Here is a 21395-nt window from a genome sequence, read left to right as displayed (position 1 = left end):
GGAGAATAAAATTGGCAAGAGGTGGGGAGCGATACTGCATCTGGAGTAGGATATTAGGGAAGACGCACCCGGAAGACCTTCAGTAAGACTGCAAGGCTGTGCAGGACAAAGGTGCCGAAAGGGAACCGGGTGGTTTGTGGGAGGAACCACAAGCAGGGGCAGGGTTGCTGGAGTGAGGTTCCCAGGAGAGAGAGAAGACAAGGTCCAAGAGCAATGGGGCCCACAGGCCACTGTAAGGGTCCGGCTTTTATTCTGAGTCAGGTGGGAGGCACTGGGGAGCTTTAAGTAGAGGACTGCTGTACACAGGATCTCCCTGGTGCTGTGCTGAGAACAGACGGAGGAGGGCAAGGGCGGGCTGAGTGGCAGTGGCCAAGGAGGTGAGAAGGGGCTGGATTCTGGGTGTATTTTGAAGGTGGAGCCAATAGATCCAAGGGAGGCATGAGACAGAGGGGAGAGCCAAGGGTAATCACATCTTGGTCTGAGCAAGGAGAATGACAACATTGCCTGGTGCGTGGGCAGGAGCTCTGCCTTGGCCATGTGATGTTAAGTGGGTTACCTGTCAGACATCCATGGGAAGATCAGAGTTCACAGACCCTGGGTCCAGGGAGAAGTCCCTGTGAGGGATGCTCACTGGGGGTTATGGCAGGCGGCTCCCTAGAGTCCTGCCCTCCAGTGTTCCCACCCTGTGTGGTCCCCTCTGCCTTTATATCAGGGCTGCTGTGTGACCAACAGAATACGGCTGGTGGCTTCTGCTGGGTTGGCCCTTGGATCACTTGCTCTGGGGCAAGCCAGCCCAGCCGCCACGGCGTGAAGACACCCAAGGAGCCCTACGGAGAGGTCCCTATGGGAGGGACTGAGGCCTCCTGTCAGCTGCCATTGAGTGTGTATGTTCCCCATGTTCTTTATTCTATCCTAGGATGTTTTGACACAGAGAAAACCTTGCTGGTCAGGGAGAGAGGGGCCTTTCCACAGCTAGATTCTTAGGGATAGCAGAGGGCTGAGAGCCCAGCTCTCATATGCAAACCAACCGATCCCAGCTTGTACCCCCACCCTCCAGCTTAAGCTGACTCTCACACCAGGCTGCCCTAAATCACCCAGGACCAGGTACACACAGCTACAGACCACCCTCTAGCCCTGAGCCCACCGACATTATCCACACTAGCCAGTTCTAAGCTGTTTGGCCTGCCCGGTGCCCCAGTGCCGTCTGTGGCCTAGGCTTTCAGCTCCGGTTCCTGACCAAAACCTGGTGCTTCCCCTGTGGCCCTACGTGGGTGGCATCACCCCGTCCTGGAAAATGTAACAAAAATCTTCTTTTGGTGGCACTGGCCTCTCCGTGTCATCACTTAGTCACCTCCATAAATCAAAATCCTGCAAGTACATTTGGAGACAATACGCCACCTTGGAAGTGGACCCTCTGGGTCCAGGCGAGCCTTCGGCCAACATCATGACCATGACCTCATCAGAGACCTTGGCAGCCAGAACCACCCGGCTAAGCTGCTCTGTAAACTGATGTAAGTTTGCTGTTTTGAGCTGCTGAATCTTAGGAATGTTACGTGGTAATAGACAGCTAATAAAGGTCATCAGTATAGCGGTGGTCTTACAAACCATTTGGCTGGATGGGGTCACCAAGGGGTGGAGGAAGACACAGAAGAGTCCAGGACGGAGCCCTAGAACCCCTCAACAAAGGACGGGCCACAGAGGAAGGAGAAAGGGGGGGCGTAAGCATGAAGAGAGGGTTTTGAGGCGAGAGCTCAGCTGTGCCAAAGCCCATCACTACCTCACGTATGACGAGGCCTGAGACCTGGGCTGGATTTGGGCCTGGGTCACTGGTGACAAGCAGCTTCAGTGGGGATGTGGATGGGAGTGTGTCGGAGACTAGATGCAGCACAGGAACTGATGCAGCAGAAAGACACTCTTTCAAGGTTCTACGGTTAGGGGAGGAGTGGGGGTGGTGTCCAGGAAGGGAAGCGGGGTCAAGAGAAATTTCTGGAAGATGGGAAAGCTGATAGCACGTCTGTATCCTGACAGCCTTGATCCAACAGAGAGGAGGAAACTGATGGTGGGCGGAGGGAGCAAAGAACCGCTGAGGGATGTCCTTGGGGGGGCGAGAGAGGAGATGGGGGCACAGGGGAGGGTGCCTCAGCTGGAATTATGGGTATTCCCTCGGAGTAACCGACAGGGCGAGTGGAGAAAGACAGGTGCCTGGATGTGGAGAGGTCTGTATGCTCTCCTCTAACTCCTCCGCTTTTCTCAGGGAAGTGGAAGTAAGGTCAACAGCCAAGGTGAGGAGGGGGAGGGGGCTGGGGCCTGGAGAGGCGGAGGTGGACCCGTGAGGGAGCGAAGGGGCATGAGTGGAAATGGAGGAGTGTCACTGGGCAGCACCGGCCCCGTGGAGCTGGGACCAGCCAGCAAGCCCGCTGTCTTCCAGCCGCACCCGCTGCCTTTTTGTCACTTCTCAGTTCTCCTTGCTTTACCCCCTGCCCCTCCCCACTCCTTCTCCCCAGCCCTTCTTTCCCCTGCATCCTCACCTCTGCCCATGCCCGCTTTCCCTCCTCTGGCTTTCCTCACGCCCGGCTTCCCTCTCCCTTCTGTCCATACGCACCTCTCCTCGGACCCCCTTTGCCCCTGGGGGCTCTTGGATCCTCTCTGTGACCTGCTCCTGGCCCCTCACTGCTCCTAGACCCCCTCCAGGAAGGCTACCAATGCCACAGTCTCCATGCCCCTCCGCCCCTGACACCCCCTTTCTCCCCCACGCCCTCTGCCAGCCTCCTCACCTCTTCGGACTCTGCCGACCTCCGTGTGGACCATATGAATTCCATGACCGCCACGAAGACGGCAATGATGAGGCCACAGATGAGCACGACAAAAATGCCACCAATGTTCTCCATGCCCAGACCTGGGGGTCGAGGGGGAAGTCACAGGGTGGGGGCTGCGTGGGCACGGGGGCTTTAGAGGGCTTCGGGATGGGCGTGGGGTGTGGGGGAGCTGACCTTTAGCTCGATGATCCTCCTCCTTGGGGCACCGGCCCCCCTCCCACCACTTGCGCTTCAGGATCTCCAGCCGGTTGTTCTCCTGAAGCTGCAGGATGGCCAGGGTGATCTCATCCCGGAACGGGGAGCCTGCACCGGACGGACAAGGGGTAGACTGGCCGTCGGGGCCCCGGAGCCCTGCCCGCCCAACCCCCAACTGCCCCCTCACCACGACCCTTCCTCCTGCCTCCGCCGCATCCCCGGGGCTCGTCCCCCTCTACCTTCAAGTCTGACCACTGCTTGCCACCTCCACTGCCACCACCCTGGGCTGGGCCCCCACTAGGCCTCATGTCACATTTGTCACCGTCCCCTCCCTGCCATGCCCCTCACCTCCCCCCACCAGCCAGAGGGACAACTTCAGAAACAGTCATAGAGCTCGCCTCTCTCGTGCTCAAAATTCTCCAATGGCTTCCCGACGCAGAGAGCACCAGGTCCTTCCCTCGGCCTCGAGATCTGGGGTCCACTGGCCCCGCCACCTGAGGCTCCTGCTGCCCCCGAGGCTCTCTGTGCCAGCCACACCGGCCTCCCAGCTGTGCCTCGAGTCCTCCAGGCACAGTCCCACCTCAGGATCTCTGCCTGGAACGTTCCTTCCCTCCTGTCACTCAGGCCTCTGCTCGCATGGTGCCTCCTCAAGGGGTCTTCTCCAATGACCTTCACTTAAAATGGCACCAAGCACCCCCTCCCTGTCACTCCCTTCCCCTTACTTCACCTCAGAGCGGTTATCACCACCTGACATCACTTTATAAAGCTGCGTGTTTATTGTGTCCTTGCCGTCTGCGCCCCTGGTCGAAGGCAGGAGGCTGGGGGCTTCGCGGCCCCCTGCTGTGGTCTTCCAGCACAGTGCGTGCCACACACAGTAGGGCATCAGGCAATCTGCTCAGTGAATGAATCTCCAGCCACCTCTCTCCTCCCTACCCTCGGATCCTCTCCTCAAACCATCCTTCCGTCCAAACACCCCACACGTGTCCCGTCCTGTCATTTCCTCAGTCACCACACCTCTTCAGCATTTCCCAGGTGCCAGAAACTAGGGACATGGGCAGGTGGAGTCATTAGTATTCAGCAGCCCCTACGATGTGCCGGGTTTGTAGACCCTTGGTTAACGGACATTAATTCAAGTCCCTCGTGATCCTGGTACTACCGGGTGTTACCACCCCCATTTTCTGGACCAGGCAGGTGACATTCCTGCCTAAGGTCATGCACGGAGTCGGGGGGCTGGTGTGGAGCTGGGATTTGAATCCAGGTCGGTGTGACTCCAGAGCCCGTCCCCCCGAAGCACTGGGCTACGTGCTTCCCTGGCACAGGGAAGCTGCTAAGACTGGAGGTCATTTGTTACGCAGTAATAGATAACTAACACAGCAGTCATCAGCAGATAGATGGATTTAAAGGTCAAAATGTCAAGATTTGGTGATAAAATTGCTGGGTTTCCAGCACTGAGCCCTGAAAAAGCATGTCCAAGTCTCCCAGGCAGACCCATCCCTGCCCTCGTCCCTTCCATCATCTATATTCTGAGCACCTGCTCTGAGCTGGGCTGTGGGCTCCGTGCAGAGACTGTAAGGTACATAAACCCAGGTCTTCCCCCTCAAGGGGTCCTCGGGCCAAAGGGGAAGGGGGCAAGTGTCATGGCCTGCAAGTACTGGGCTATGCACAGTCACACGGGATTCTCCCAACAGCCATGGAGGGCTGGAACTGACTGCTGCCAGGCCCGTGTTTGCGGGTTGAGTGCAGAGGCTCAGAATGGCGGTGACATCCGCCCAAGGCCACGCACAACATACCCGGCCTGCCACAGGGAGGGCCTGGCCCAGTCCCGGGCCGGCTCACGTGGCTTGGTTTCGGATACCCAGGGCCCCCTCCACATTCCCCAGCCCCAAGGCTGCCATACCCAGTGGCATGCCGATGCCGTAGCCCTTGGTGTCGAGGAGGCCCCCGATCTGGGTGAGGTTGCAGTTGAGACGCCGGTGGTACTCGTTCATGGTGGACTCGAGCAGGAAGGCGTAGCGGGAGTTGAGAACACGCGCGATGCCTTCTTCCGTGCTCTTGACAAACACACTGGGCTGCTTCGACTGCATGTAGTTCCACATACGCTGGTACGTCTGGTACCGTGAGTTCTGGGGGGGGGGACACGGGGAAGTCAGGTGAGGGCCTTTCCACCCCCTGCATTTCCCCTGAACCCTGTCCCCTGCCCTCCAGGAAGTCTCTCTCAACTGGAAAGAGTGAGGAGACCAGAGGAAGGCAGGAAGAGCCAAAGTCAGAGGAGAGGGACAAGACAGATTGCGCAAGGTCAGGTCCAAGCCATCTGCACGCCCACCAGGCCAGCGAGGGCCCTGAGGACAGAAGGCTTGGGAAGAAGGAGCCATGGTCTATTCTTTAGCCCCTCTTCTCTCTTCCACCCCTGGGCCTGGCTCAGCCTGACACCCAGCCCTGTCTTCCGAGCGCTCCCAGGCCTAATGCACAGAAGCTCAACCGCAAATTTACCCAGCGCCCAGCCTGGGTCGGGGAGACCTGCAGCATGCCAAATAGGACCATTTACTTCCTTTAGGCCCTGCAGGAACCTTCTGGCGAATGCCCCACTCTGCCCCAGTTAGAGCCCCGAGGGAGAGGCCTGTGGAGGCCAAGCTGGGGATGACCACCCCCGTCACTACTCCTGACACACGCCTTCCTTCTCTGATCTGATGTTCAGACGCTGCTCTTCCTGTGTGCCCCACAGGCCCCTCCCCAGGGCTCAGCCACCTCCCAAACCTACTTTTCTATTTTTCCCAGCTGCAAACTGGTCCCACGACCCACCAGTGAGACCTCCTCTCCTTCATGCTTCAACCAGTGGCCCCTGCCCAGCTCCAGCCTCCCTCAGACCATTAGTCTACCCCTGTTTGCCCCAGAGGGAACTTTCAGCTCTAAACAGGTCACCCCTGCCCAGTAACTATTCCCACCTCCCCACTTCCAGGTCCTAATCTCAGCCCTATCTTGGCATTTAGGGCCTCTACGGTCACTCAAGCCTCCTTGCCGGGCTTGCTTTCCTTTGATTCTTTCCCACCACCCCATAATACACAGGGACGCACACCTTTCATCTTGAAGGGCCTTGCCTTCCTCTCTGCTGGCCCATTTCCCCAGGCCTGACCCTTCTAGCAGCCTCCATGACCCCATTTGGCCCATCTAGCACTGATACAACATTAGCTCCCGTATCTGCCTCCCTTCTGTTCCCTGGGGGGAAAGTCCAGTTTCTCCAGCCAGACAGCAACACTCCCTGTGACCCCACAAGTGTGTCTTCTGCTTCTCAGCTTCCCTGACTGTCATGACAATCAATCCCTCTGACCCAGGAGGCCCTGCCCAGCCCCACCCTGGGCAGCTATGCACGATGGGGATACCAACACCAAGCCCGGGCAACTTCAAAGGCCCCCACCTGAAAGAAGGTCATGGTGGAGCCAGCATGGATGGTGCCATACTCAATGTTGGTCTGGTCTGCCAGGTCATCAGCTGACTCCACGGGCACCTCCATGCGCTGCACGGTGAGGAAGGCAGCCAGGTTGGCCGTGTAGGAAGAGATGATGATCAAGGTGAAGGCCCACCTGAGGGGGAGAAGGAGCGAGCTACAGTCTGGAGGCCCTCGCCCCCGGCCACCCTCCCACTGTGGCCATGCACCCTGTTGGTGGTGCCACTCTTAATGACCTCAGCATCTAGAAGGCTCAGTGACTGCTGACTAGTGGGAAGGCTGGAAGCACCGATTCTAGAGCCAGACTCCCTGGGTTTAATACTGCTTCCAGAGATTTCCACTTTCAGATCTAAGAGAATAAGATATCCTGAAAATACCCTCCCACCATCAACAACTAGAAAATTAGACAGAATATAGAAAACTATTTAAAGACGTAGGACAATAGGCATCACAGGACTGTAATCCCTGAGGAAAAAAAAGCAACGAAGTGAGACTTATCGTTGCCCAGGCTGTCTGGCTGAATTTAGTTTATAGAGTGAGGTGCCAGAAAGGGAAACCCAAACAGTCTGGCAATCTCATGAGTTGCAGAGGTGGAGACCAGAGAGGCCAAGATGGCTAAAATTTGTGGGACAGGGAACCTAAGAAGAGGGAGCTGCACAGAGAGAAAGGATTCCAGAAATGTGCACAGAGTCCCCTTGAGTCTTTGGCTGAATATCAATCTGTGTACAGATAGGGTGGAACTCTAAGGGGCCAGAGAAGAACCGCTTTCAAAGACAGAACAATTCCCAGGGTTTGCACAGGGCTGGGAACCTTTTGAGATCTCTCCAGCCTGAGGAGCGAGATCTGACCGAACAGATGAGACATTCAGTAGAGACCCCAAAGGACAACATATTACAAACAGAGTTAAGTCAGCCCTAGAATAAAGACTATGCCAGATCTCTAACAGCTTTAAAAAACAGGCCTGGAAAGGATCAAAATTATCCACAAGGAATTTAACTGCCCGCCAGAGAACGTCCAAGACTCTTTAAAGTAATACATTCAACAACGTAAAACAATGTAAAATTCAAAATGTCTGTTATCCAATAAAAAATTACCAGATAGGGGTGCCTGGGTGGCTCAGTCGATTAAGCAACTGACTTCGGCTCAGGTCATGATCTCACGGTTTGTGAGCTCGAGCCCTGGGTGGGGCTTTGTGCTGACAGCTCAGAGCCTGGAGTCTGCTTGGGATTCTGTGTCTCCCTCTCTTTCTGCCCCTCCCCCACTCACACTCTGTCTCTCTCAAAAATAAATAAACGTAAAAAAATTTTTTTAATGAAGAGATTTTTAAAATGAGGAATATGTCTTTTATATTTACCCACACATCTACTATTTCTGGTATTCTTTGTTGCTCCATGTGCATCCAAGTTTCCATCTAGCATTAGATGGAAGAAATTTTACCTGAAGAACTTCCCATAACTTTTCCTTTGCTTTTAAAAAAGATTTCATTTTCATTTAAAAAAATTTTAAACATTTATTTATTTTTTGAGAGACAGAGACAGAGTGTGAGTGGGGAGGGGCAAAGAGAGAAGCAGACACTGAATCCGAAGCAGGCTCCAGGCTCTGAGCTGTCAGCACAGAGCCCGACAGGGGCTCGAACTCACCAACCATGAGATCATGACCTGAGCCGAAGTAGGAAGCTTAACTGACTGACCCATGCAGGCGCCCCAGAAAGATTTTATTTTTAAGTAATTTCCATACCCAACGTGGGGCTCGAACTCACAACCCAAGATCAAGAGTTGCACACTCTTCTGACTGAGCCATCCAGGCACCCCCGTCCCCAAAATAACATTTCTTGAAGCGCAGGCCTGCTGGCAATTAATTCTCCCAGCTTTTGTTTGTATGAAACATTTGTTAGTGGATCTTCGAAGGATCTTTTTGATGGATATAGAATACTAGATTGACAGGTTGTTTTTCCCTTTCAGCACATTTGTGCATTGTCTCCTGGCTTGCATACTCTCTGACAAGAAGTCTGTTGTCACTGTTATTTGATTCTTGCATGTGTCATCCGCACCCCCCCCCCCCCCCCGCCTTCTGGCTGCATTAAGACTCTCTCTTTATCACGGGTTTTCAGCAGTTGATTATAATGCGCCTTGAAGTGCTTTGTGTGTATGTGTGTTTATCCTACATGGGTTTTATAGAGTTTCTTAGATCTGCAAGTTTATAATTCTCATCAAATTTGAAAAAGTTTTCACCATTACTTCTTCAAATATTTTTTTTTTCCTGTTACTCCCTTTTTCTCCTCTCCTTATGGAACTTCAATCACTTATGTAAGACCACTTGCTATTTTATTCCTCAGGCCACTTAGACTTTGTGCCCCATTGTCAGTCATTTTTCCCACTGTGAATTCCATTTGGATTCTATTCTGTCTATTCTATTCTATTGCTGTCTTCCAATTCTCTTTTCTCTTCTGCTGCAGTGTCTGATCTGTATAAACCATTCCAGTAAAATTTCCCATTCAAATGTTGTATATTTCATCTCTACAAGTTCCACTTGCTCCTTTTTTATATTTCTCTCTGCATTACACTCAGGTTTTTCTTTATATCCTTGAGCATTCTGAATATACCTATAACAGCTCTTTAATACCCTCATCTGCTAGTTCCATCATTCTGCCAATTCTGGGTCTGTTTCAAATGAGTGACTTCTCTCTCACAGTTTCCTGTACCTTTGTATATCTGGTATTTTTTTTTATTTAAAAAATTTTAAATGTTTATCTACTTTTGAGAGAGAAAGAGACAGATTGTGAGCAGGGGAGAGGCGGAGAGAGAGGGAGACATAGAATCCGAAGCAGGCTCCAGGCTCTGAGCTGTCAGCACAGAACCTGACATGGGGATCAAGTCCACGAACCATGAGATCATGACCTGAGCCTAAGTCAGACGCTTAACTGACTGAGCCACCCAGGCACCCCCTCTTTATTTTTTTAAAGATTTTATTTTATTTTTTATTTTTTTTTTTTTTTTAAATTTTTTTTTTCAACGTTTATTTATTTTTGGGACAGAGAGAGACAGAGCATGAACGGGGGAGGGGCAGAGAGAGAGGGAGACACAGAATCGGAAACAGGCTCCAGGCTCTGAGCCATCAGCCCAGAGCCCGACGCGGGGCTCGAACTCACGGACCGCGAGATCGTGACCTGGCTGAAGTCGGACGCTTAACCGACTGCGCCACCCAGGCGCCCCAAAGATTTTATTTTTAAGTAATCTCTACACCCAATGTGGGGCTCAAACTCACAAACCCGAAATCAAGACTTGCAAGTTCCAGGGGTGCCCAGGTAGCTCAGTTAGGTCTCCAACTTCAACTCAGGTCATGATCTCGCAGTTTGTGAGTTTGAGCCCCACATCGGGCTCTGTGCTGACAGCTCAGAGCCTGGAGCCTGCTTCGGATTCTGTGTCTCCCTCTCTCTCTGCCCCTCTCCTGCTCATGCTCTGTCTCTCTGTGTCTCTCAAAAATGAATAAAAGTTAACAATTTTTTAAATAAATAAATAAACATAAAAAAAAAGACATTTACTGTTTAAGCAAACACACACACACATACACTCCTAATATATTATGGGGCTCGTAAGACAAGTAGAAGTAATCTATATGACAAGAATAGCTCAAAGGATAGGAGGAGAGATGGGAGCATACTGTCATAAGGATCTCCATCTTATGTGAAGTCGTACAATGTTACTTGAAAGTATTTTGTAATCAATTAAAGATGCATATCGTAAACCCAAAGCAGCTACTAAGAAAAATTTAAAAAGAAGTATGCTATTGAAGTATGCTTCAATGGTAGACATGAAACAGAATCCTAAATATCTCAATAAATCCAAAAGAAGGTAGGAAAAGAGGGAAAAAGGAATCAAAAGAGACGGAACAAATTACAAGTAAATAGCAAGTTGGCAGATTCAAACCCAACCATCACAGTCATTACGTTAAAGGTAAATGGTCCCAACCAAGGGCTGGCAAACGATGGCCCACAGGCCAAATCTGTCTTGCTATCGGCTTTTGTCCAGCCCGCAGGCTAAGAATGGTTTTCACATTTTTAAATGTTTAAAAAGAAATTGAAGAGTATTACTTCAAGACACGTGACATATAAAATTCTATTTTCAGTGTCAATGTCCATAAATAAAGTTTTACTGGAACACAGCCACACTCATTCATTTATGTATCGTCTATGGCTGCTTTCACAATACAGTCAGAGCTGATTAGTTGTGACAGAGACCGGATGGCCAACAAAGCCTAAACTATATATTATTTGGCCCAATACTGACAAAGTTTGCCAACCCCTGCTCCAAGACCTAAGTACATGCTGCCTATAAGAAACTCACTTTAGGGGTGCCTGGGTGGTTCAGTGGGATAAGCGTCTGGCTCTTTTTTTTTTTTTTAACATTTATTTATTATTGAGAGACAGAGCATGACCATGGGAGGGGCAGAGAGAGGAGACACAGAGTCCGAAGCAGGCTCCAGGCTCTGTGCAAACAGCTCAGAGGGGCTCGAACCCACAAACTGTGAGATCATGACCTGAGCCGAAGTCGGATGCTTAACCGACTGAGCCTCCCCGGAGCCCCATCTGACTCTTGATTTCAGCTCAGATCATGATATTGTGGTTCGTGGGATTAAGCCTCTCATTGGGCTTTGTGCTAAGTGTGGAGCCTGCTTGGGATTTTCTCTCTCTCTCTGTCTCTCTCTCTCTCTCTCTCTGCCCCTCCTCTGCTGTGTGCACCCAGGCACGCTGGCTCACTCTCTCTCAAATATAAATAAACTAAACAAACAAACAAAAGAAACCACTTTAAATATAATGATCTGGGGCATCTGGGTGGCTCAGTCAGTGAAGAGTCTGACTCTTGATTTCAGCTCAGGTCATGATCTCATGGTTTGTGGGTTTGAGCCCTGCATTAGGCTCTGTAATGACAGTGCAGAGCCTGCTTAGAATTCTCTCACTTTCCCTCTCCCCCTCCCCCACTCATGTGCCCTCTCTCTCTCCCCCTAAAAAATATACATACATACATACATACATACATACATACATACATACATAAAATGATCCAGGTAGGTTGGAAGTGAAGGGATGGGAAAAGACATGCTACACCAACACTAAGCACGAAGAAGCTGGGGTAGCTATGTTAATATCAAATACAGGTAACTTCACAGCAGGCATATTACCAGGAATAAAGAGGGGGCATTATACAATGACAAAGGGATCAATTAATCAAGACAACATAACAATCCTAAACATTTATGTACCTAATTACAGAGCTTCAACATTCATGAAGCAAAAACTGTTAGAACTGAAAAGAGAAATAGACACGATTTCTCCACAATTACAGGTGGAGATTGCAACACCCCTCTCTCAATAATTGATAGAACAGGCAGACAGAAAATCGGTATGGATATAGAAGCCTTGAACAACGCTATCAACCTACTGGCCCTAATTGCCATTTATAGCACACTGCGCCCACTGACAGCACGTTCTATGCAAATGCACACAGAACACTTACCAGGATAGACCATATGCTGAGCCATGAAACAAGTCTCAATAAATTTCAAAGGATGAAAATCCTACAGAGAATATTCTGACCACAACGGAACTGAACAAGAAATCAATAACAGAAAGATCTCTGGAAAATCCCCAAATCCTGGGTCTATCACTGCCTGGCCGTGTGACTTTGGACTCACCTGTGAGCTAAGACAGTCACAGGCTGCCCCTCACAGGGCTGTGGGAAGAGCGAGCCACATCTGACACAGAAGGAGCACCGTGCGTGTGTGCGCTCACTATCTTGGTGACTTGGGAGAAGAGGCACCCACTGGCCTTGCTATGGAGCCCAAGAGCAAGCACTTGTCTTACCCTGACCCTTTCTGGCCTCCTGCCTGGCAGGTGGGCGTGGCCGGGCTCCCTGCAGATAGTCCAGATCTGTGGGCCATGAAGACAGGCAGAGGCTGGGAGAGCCTCCCAGACCCACTCACCCCCTCCAGCAGATAGTAACAAACACAGCAGCTAACCTCTGCTGAGCACACACGTACAGCGCTGTGCTAGGCCCTGGGGTGGGGGTGGAATAGAGGACAGAGGGATGAATAATACAGCCTCCCGCAAAAGAAAATCAAAACCCGACATGCAAAGACCCAGGGTCTGACACAACTCTCCAGAAACCAAGTCCCTTCAAACCCACTGCAAGGGCCAATGTCATTCACTCAAGACAAAACTGTTCAGTGCCTAATACATAGCAGGTACCACCTTGACCCCAAGGATACAGCGTGGCTGACTGGTGATAATGACTGGGCAGGGGCGGGGGGGGGGGCGCTCACTGGGACAGAGCAGGGGGACACAGATGGGGAGCCTGAATTGGAAGCAAGGATGTGCACTCCATTTTGGACAAGCTATTTTGGGGATGCCTGTAGAGCACACATGGGGAGGGTCTGGAGGTGAGGACTTGGTAAGCATCAGTTACAAAATGCAAGGGGAACCAGGGCTGGATGAGAAGGACTCGGAGCGTACAGAGTGGAGAGCCCCCTGGGAGGCGTCTGAGGAAGACGCGTGGTTAGGTGTTGGGCACCCTAGTGGCTCCTGGTGTTGTTGGGTGGGGGCAGGTGTCCAGCAATGCAGTCCAGTCTAAACAACAGGGAAAATCCAGTACCCGACTCTCTGCCCCTCACTCCTTGGTAGACAAAAGCCAAAAAAATGTCTGCATGGTTATAACAGAAACCGAAATTTCTAGAAACGCATGCATTGTTCAGATTGAGGAACAACCAGATGTTCTTGTGTTTGAAAGTTTGCCAAGAACCCCTCACCGGTTTGGAGCTCAGGCCTCTGACACAGCAGCCCTGCTCACGGTATCTGAGTCACCGAATCAAGACTCTTGGAACGGTTGTGTTAGTAAATCGCCACGTGCATGGTGATTTGTGTTTGTGCAAACACACTCATTTACCGAATAGCTCAAATCGTCAAGTCTCAGGTGTCCACATGATTCTATTAAATGGTCTCCCTTCTCGTAATTTCCAATGTACCCATTACAAGCGAATGCAGCCACCTGACTCCCGCGTTCTGTCTTCTAGCACAGCCCCGCCCAAGCATTTATGCATCACTATCCTATTACTCTATCATAGATCACTCCCCTTTCCCCCCTTCGTATTGCAATTAGGGCGCGTATTACCGATTTGTTTCAAATCACATGTGTACGTAGGTGTGTAAGGAGATATATTACCCTTGAATTTCATCAGGGTAGGAAAGCAAATGTTACAAAATGTTTGTGGTAAAATGAGGGCGCTGGGGCTGCAGGTACTGTCACGTCACTGGTGTGGAATGAGGAGCTCCTTGTGAGAGACGGCGAGGGTGGTCACCACCGCCCCGCCCCTGGCCCCTGCGAAATGAAACAGAGGATCCAAAGCGGGAGGAGGGAACCAGAGGGCCACCACAGCCTGGAAGCAAGGAGTTTCTAGAAGGAGGGTGGCCTATATGCACGTACTGGATGCGTCAGTAAGGGGGTCCTATGTGACCCTGGTGGGGCCAGGGGAGGGAGAGCCAAGCTGCTGGCTAGATCTGAGGTTGCCAGGAGGACTCTGAGGACAGGACGCCTTGAGGAGGAGTTGAGGAAAACAGCAAATGAGTGGCTGAAGACATGGCCTAGGAGCCTACCTGAGGTGGATGGACCTGAAAGTACGCAGGGTTCAGGGAACAGGAAAGAGGGAGCCCCAAGGACCACTTTGCGAGAGTGACCAAGGGGGAGCCCGAGAGGATGGGGCTGAGGTCAGGTATAACCTCAAAAACATGGATTTTGAAGGGCGCCTGGGTGGCTCAGTCATTTGAGTGTCTGACTTTGGCTCAGGTCATGACCTTGTAGTTCGAGCCCCACATCGGGCTCTGCGCGGTCATTGTGGAGCCCACTCTGTATCTTCTGTCCCCCCTCTCTCTCTGCCCTTCCCCCACTCACACTCTCTCTCAAAATAATTAAATAATTAATAATAAATAAATTATTAACAATATAATATACAATTATATATAATTATATATATAATTATAATATAATATTAAAAATATTAATAAAATAAAATTAATAATAAATAAATTAATAAAATAATTAATTAATTGAGGCAGAGCTGTCCTGAATGATGACAAGGCCTTGGGTGTGGCTGTAGGAGGCTGGGACCCCAATGCACACTGAAGATGAGGGGCTCAGGAGGTGGGTTCAGGGCCCTCCGGCAACCAAGTCCCCTAGGATACTGGCCCCGGACTGCCGAGTCACTGTGCTGGGGTCACATTTGAAAACTAACAAACATCTGTTGAAACATCCACTCACCGAGCGAATGTGTGGGAGGGCTGAGAGTGAAGACGAGAGTGAGCTTGGGGTCAAAGTCTCCAGTGAGAGGGGGCGTGACTGGGAGCTTCCAGGGTGACGGTGATGGGTACAGGCGGAGAACGCCCAGCTGAAGAGGTCCCTGACCCAGGAGCAGAAGGGAGGGCCTGCAGAGAGGAGGTCACCGGTCCGCCACCTGGCCTGAGGATGTGGCCGTCTCTGTCACATCAGGTCTCTGGGCTGTCTGGAATGTTCCTCCCTCTCCTGGGCGTGGACACCTCTGTTTTAGCCTTTAGGACTCAGCCTAGGTGTCCCCTCCTCAAAGGGGCTTCCCGGAGTGACCCCATTCCCTGCTGTTCTCTCTCACGGTACCCTGTTTGTTTCATTTAGTAGTTTGCATGCATGTTGACACGTGTGTGACATTGACAATGTCGGTAGGTTGCAGGTGGGGTATGTGGGAGGCAGAAGAAAGCTCCTCCTCTTGCCCCGCCCCCAGAGATGTCTACATCCTAAGCCCTGGAACTCATGAGGTATTGTCCCCTTATAGGGTAAAAAGATCTTTGCAGAAATGATCAAGTTAAGGAATGTGAGTTGGGGGAGATTATCCTGGATTATCTGGGTGGGCCCAGTGGTATCACAAGAGTTCTTATAAGTGGAAGAAGGAGGTTAGAGCCACAGAGAAGATACGAGGATGCAATGCTCACAAGCCAAGGAGTACAGGTGGCTTCTAAAAGCTGAAACAGGCAAAGAAATGGATTCTGCCCTGGGCCTCCAGAAGGACCCAGCCCTGCCAAAACCTGGACTTTAGCCCAGTGAGATTTCCGCTTTCTCACCTCCAGACCCATATGATGTTTATGGGTTTATGTTGTTTGAAGCCACTAAGCCTGTGTAACCTGTTGCAGCAGCGATCGGAAACTAATACAGGGTATGTAACACTTGAAATGATGCCATTCCCAAAAAATGTCATCGAGACCCAAAAGGGTCAAAGACAGTGGGCCAAGCGAACTGCCGACAACTTGCTCTGTGGTAGTTCGTCCCACTCAGTTGGGACAGAAAAACCTGCACCCATTAAAGGTTAGTCGGGAACAAGTTTTGAATGAGACAATGTCTTTGGGATTCACTTGTTCCTGGAACAAAATGGGACGTTCCTGTGTCTGTTTATTTGCTTAGCTATTTATTCTGGGTTCCTCTGCCTCTCGAGGCCGGATTCTTCACCTGAGTGCCTGGCACAAGGAGGGGCCTGAGAAGCATCTGGTGAATGACTGTCGATGCGTGAATTCTAACTGACAGGGAGGAGGGGAGGAAGAAACGCTCTTCCAGAAGGGCCTGGGGAGGAGGCTGGGCTCAGGTGGCACCGGGGTGAGTGGCCCCGGGGAGAGAGCCCGCTCGGCCTGGCCCTGCCTCGGGAAGAGTACGCGGTCTCAGCCCTCTCATGCGTAAGACCAGGAAGATGCTGGCCTATCCGGTGCTCCTGAATTTTCAAGAAGAGTGAGAAGTCTGGATTTGTGAGTGGATTTGCCCAATTTTAAAATGTTGCTAACTAATTCAAATGTTTAAAAAACCTGGGTGGCTCAGTCAGTTAAATGTCCAACTTCAGCTCAGGTCATGAGCTTGTGAGTTCAAGCCCCGTGTCAGGCTCTGTGCTGACAGCTCGGAGCCTGGAGCCTGCTTCGGATTCTGTGTCTCCCTCTCTCTTTCTGCCCCTCCCCGGCTCTCTCTCTCTTTCAAAAATAAACAGACATTTAAAAAACCGTGGTCCAGACACAGGTTGACAGTGTCTGGTCTCTGACATGTGACTTCTTGGAGCTTGTGATGGGGGCTAAATAGGCTCTGTCCAGGTTACTGGGGTCCCCAAGGGACTCCCCAAGGAGTATGTGTCCCTGGACCGTGCAGGCTGCCCCAAGTCTCTGTGACTGCCTGCGCGTGTACGAGTCAGCAATAGCCACGCGTATGCTGTTCCAGTTATAATTCTCACGTCAGAAGAAGTACTTTTCTGCAACAGCCCAACCGAATCCTGCGGCGTGGGGATTTTTATCCCCAGTTTTCAGATGAGGAGACTGAGGCATGGAGAGAAGATGTGGCCTACGCAAGGTCATACGGCTAGTAGCGGGCAGAGCTGGGGCTCAGCTCTCTCCACCCCATTCCCCGCCACACAGTTGCCGGAAGGGGACCAGAATCCTCCCAGGCTTGGAAGGGGCCCTCCCCACCCAGGTTGGGACAGACAGAAGGCCTCTTACCAGACTCCGCTGACGCAGCGTGTGGACAGCGCCCGGGGCATGATCTCCGAGCCTTGTTGCATGAAGCCCCCTACAGGGAACCAGAGGCTGTTGCCCAACGTGTACTGGTTCTCCAGGATGTGGGGGCGTGCCCGCAGGCACGGGTGTGGGTTATACCACTCGTAGGGGCTCAGCCTGTGAAGAGACACGGGGGCGAGGGGTGGATGGAGCCAAGGTAGAGAAAAAAAGGAGAGAAACAGAGGAAAGCGACAAAGACACCATGATGTGAAGAGATGGGGGGGGGGAGGCAGTGAGAAAAAGGAGGGAAAAGAGAGGCAGAGAGAAACAGAAAGAGATACACACAGAGGGAAGAGGAAGAAAGAAACACAGAGAGAGACACACAGAGAAAAGGCAGAAAGAGATGTATAGAGAGACACAGAGGGAGAGAGAGAGAGAGAGAGAGAAAATGGAAGTGGGGGGGAGGGGAGAGGCCCAGACAGAACGTGCAGGTCAGTCACGGAGGCCCCAGCCCACGCCTCTTCCCCACCTCCTTTTCTTTTTTTTTTAAATTTTTTCAACGTTTATTTATTTTTGGACAGAGAGAGACAGAGCATGAATGGGGGAGGGGCAGAGAGAGAGGGAGACACAGAATCGGAAACAGGCTCCAGGCTCTGAGCCATCAGCCCAGAGCCCGACGCGGGGCTCGAACTCACGGACCGCGAGATCGTGACCTGGCTGAAGTCGGACGCTTAACCGACTGCGCCACCCAGGCGCCCCCCCACCTCCTTTTCACGGGCAGCAGGCAGTGGACTCACCTGGCGGCCAGGAACAGGACGCAGCTGACGGCCAGGTAGGCGAGAAGCATGAAGAGCCACACGGCAGGGGAGAAGGGGTCCAGGAAGGAGAAGTAGCCAGGCTTGCGGCCCTGTGGGGGGAGGGAGTGAGGCCCGGAGCCGCCCTGGCCTCAGCTGCGTCCCCAGCCCCCGCCTCGCCAGGCGCCCGTGAGCCCGAGTGGCCCATCAAGGTCCAGCCCGCAGCCTCCGCTGCCCTTGGGGACACAGGTGTCGTGCCCACCACCAGGCTCCTGCCCCACAGCCTCCGCGTCTCCAGGGGAGCCCTACCATGTGCACTCGGTAGAGGATGCTGATCCCCAGGGTCATGAAGGGTTTGGAGAAGTCGATGACCTTCTCCCGCTCGGCTGTGATGGTGAATGCGGCCACAGCCAGGTCTGCCTTCTGCTGGAGGGGAAGCAGGGCGGGGGCAGAGGGGTGGGCCAGGGAGACAGACGGGCAGTTAGGGAGAAACGCCCCGACAGAGCTCTCGAGAGAGAGATCAGCAGGAGCTGAGAGACCGGCAAAGAGAAAGGATGAAGACAGAGGGGCCAGGAGCCTACACCAGGTCCAGAATGGCACCCTGGGCCCAAAACTGGAACCCTGTCATCTCACGTCTGCCGGAAGAGGCTCCCGAGGCCCCTTCCCGGCCCAGCCGCCCCTCCCCATCCTGTCACGTTCGTTGCTAAGGCCTTGCTTTAACAACACCCCCCACCGACCCGCATATCTCCCACCTCCCCCACCACCCAGGTCCTGGAGACAGCCTGGCATTGGTGTTGAGACGCCCGGATGGTGACCCGTTCAGGGCCCTTGTCAGGCCTTGGTCTCCACTTCTGTCTTCAGAGTCAACAACTCGGAGCACGTACTATGTGCTGACTCTGCACCAGGCTCCACACTAGGTAACACTTTCTATAGATTACCTCGAATCCTCCTTCCAACAGCTCCCAGAGGGCCACTGCTAGCCCCATTTTAGAGATGGAGAAACTGAGTCTCAGAGAGGCAAAGGTACCAGTCAGCAAAGGCAGGAGCTGGGGACCTTAACGCAGAGGTGGGACCTCTACTCTCCTGCCACCGGCAGGCACTGGCGACCTACGTGTGTGCATGAAGGCGCCCCCCAGACACAGGACCAGCGCCCAGCTCCACGGAGGGAATGACCTTGGGGGGAGCTGCACGTGGTTTCGAGTGGGGGAGGGGCGCCAGGGGTCCGGGCCTGAGGTGGCGAGGGTGGGGAGCCGGTGGGGTGGGACGCGCAGAAGAGTTTGGGTTAGGGTCTGGCTGGCACGTCCAGAAACCCTGATCCGAAAGGCTCACTTTGCTCCAGCTCAAGAGGACTCGGCCGGCCTTCAGCTGTGGGCTGGACACAAGACTGGGGAAAAACCCAGCGCTCCGCATACCCTCCCTGCCACACAGACATACACACGCATGGCACCCGTGAGCACTGTGCACGGTCGTGTCTCTGCCACCACTGACGTGTGCACACCACACCACGTCCACACACACGTGCTAAGACACAGGCTGACCCAGGGACGCACCACCCACACAGGTGCAGGCGGACAGACTCATGCCCTGTCCACGGTGCGGGGAGGGGCGGAGACACACGGCGGAAGGGCCTCCCCGGGAGGCGCGGGGCACACACTGGCACACGCGGCCCTCACATGCGTACATACATGACGGAGCAGGCAAGGCAGGGCGCTGGGAAGGGCCCGGTGCGGGAATGGGGAGCCCCGGCTCTGCCCTGAGTTCGCTGGGTGACCTCGGGCAGGGGCTTCCACGTCTCGGGGCCTCAGTTTGCTCATCTGCAAAATGGGGATGAGGGTTGGGCAAGATGTCTCACACGGCTCTCCTGGTCCTGGGATTGGGACCCGGCTCCCAGGATATCCCTTCCAGGCATACTGACTCTCCCCCAGGCCTCAACTTTGAATTGACTCCAAATTCAAGCAGAGACCACCCGCAGGGCTGAAATAAGAGCAGAGGTCCCAGGAGACTGGCCCAGGAGGAGACACACACTCACCCAGGAGGGGCTGAGACTGGGCACACACGAGGTAATACAGGTCTGGACAGAACTGGGGCGGGGAGGGAGATGGCACCAGCCTCAGGGTGACTTGAGGGCAGGGAGAGGGCACAGCCCCAGAGCAGAATCCAGAGGCGGCAAAGTGTGGCAGGGGCCCAAAACCTGGCTGGATTGGGGGAATTCCTCGATGGGGACAATAAGGAGCATTTTGCCCCTCTTTATGCACTTGCCATTCTTCTAATATGTGAACTGCCAGGAACAACGTCAGCTCACACAGGAATCCTATTACTTACAGGTGCCCATGGGAGGTGTGCCCTGGGAGGGCCCTCCACGGGGGGCCCAAGTCTCCATTTCAGAAGGCAGGAGGCAGTGGCTTCTCGGATGGGCTCAGGAGGGCACTGGTGGTCCCTGGGTCAGGTGCCAGGACCCCACTTCCTCCCTAACGGGCTCCCAGCTCCTTTCTGTCCCATCCCTTGCTCTGCTCACTAGCCTCCTCACCCACTTGGAGACCTCACCTAAGGCTCACACCAAGGCCAAACCTGCTCCTTCCCTTTCCCGAATTCTCCACATCTCCTCTAGCAGCAAGAGCAGTGGTTCTGCTGCAAAACACAACTCATGGGGTGCCTGGGTGGCACAGTCGGTTAAGCGTCCGACTTCAGCCAGGTCACGATCTCGCGGTCCGTGAGTTCGAGCCCCGCGTCAGGCTCTGGGCTGATGGCTCAGAGCCTGGAGCCTGCTTCGGATTCTGTGTCTCCCTCTCTCTCTGCCCCTCCCCCGTTCATGCTCTGTCTCTCTCTGTCCCATGTCTCCCTCTCTCTCTGCCCCTCCCCCGTTCATGCTCTGTCTCTCTCTGTCCCAAAAGTAAATAAACGTTGAAAAAAAAATTTTTTTTTTTTTCTTCAACGTTTATTTATTTTTGGGACAGAGAGAGACAGAGCATGAACGGGGGAGGGGCAGAGAGAGAGGGAGACACAGAATCCGAAGCAGGCTCCAGGCTCTGAGCCATCAGCCCAGAGCCTGACGCGGGGCTCGAACTCACGGACCGCGAGATCGTGACCTGGCTGAAGTCGGACGCCCAACCGACTGTGCCACCCAGGCGCCCCAAAAAAATTAAAAAAAAAAAAAAAAAAAAAACACAACTCAGATCTGTCCACTTCTCTCCATCCCCCCCTCCAGGCCCCCACCATCGATGTGTCTCTCCTGACAACCTCATTAGCCAGCTCACCAGCCCCCCAGCCACCACTCAGAACACCACAGTCCAAGGGGTGCCTGGGTGGCTCCGTCGGTTAGGCGTCTGACTTCGGCTCAGGTCATGATCTTGCGGTTTGTGAGTTCGAGCCCCACGTTGGGCTCTGTGCTGACAGCTCACATTCCGATTCTGTGTCTCCCCCCTTCTCTGCCCCTCCCGTGCTCATGCTCCATCTCTCTCTGTCTCTCAATAATAAATAAATGTTCAACAAATTAAAAAAAAAAGAAAAAAGAATACCACAGTCCAAAGGGAAAGTCCTATTTAAAACTCTTGGGTGGCTTCACACTGCACCTAAAATAAAGCCCTTTTCCAGCCAAGAGGCCCCAGGTGATG

The 21395-nt window shown here is 53.0% G+C and overlaps 1 protein-coding gene across 3 annotated transcripts in view; it reads right to left on the bottom strand.

The window, feature by feature from the left end:
- GRIK5 (glutamate ionotropic receptor kainate type subunit 5) overlaps positions 1 to 21395 on the bottom strand; it is a 55067-nt gene that overhangs the window by 1476 nt on the left and 32196 nt on the right. For 2 of the 3 annotated variants that reach the window (XM_030299245.1, XM_030299247.1), the window contains 7 exons: positions 18094 to 18210; positions 17788 to 17897; positions 16994 to 17167; positions 6424 to 6589; positions 4909 to 5134; positions 2991 to 3119; positions 2775 to 2896 (listed from right to left, as the gene is read on the bottom strand). In XM_030299245.1, the coding sequence (XP_030155105.1) occupies positions 2775 to 2896; positions 2991 to 3119; positions 4909 to 5134; positions 6424 to 6589; positions 16994 to 17167; positions 17788 to 17897; positions 18094 to 18210 (1044 nt within the window). The remainder of the gene's footprint in view (positions 1 to 2774; positions 2897 to 2990; positions 3120 to 4908; positions 5135 to 6423; positions 6590 to 16993; positions 17168 to 17787; positions 17898 to 18093; positions 18211 to 21395) is intronic. The other variant, XM_030299246.1, reaches the window with a different exon arrangement.

Source organism: Lynx canadensis, chromosome E2 (assembly GCF_007474595.2).
Source record: "Lynx canadensis isolate LIC74 chromosome E2, mLynCan4.pri.v2, whole genome shotgun sequence".
Lineage (NCBI taxonomy): Eukaryota > Metazoa > Chordata > Mammalia > Carnivora > Felidae > Lynx > Lynx canadensis.
Note: the sequence above shows the minus strand (reverse complement) of the source record. Positions and strands in the feature narration are given on the sequence as shown.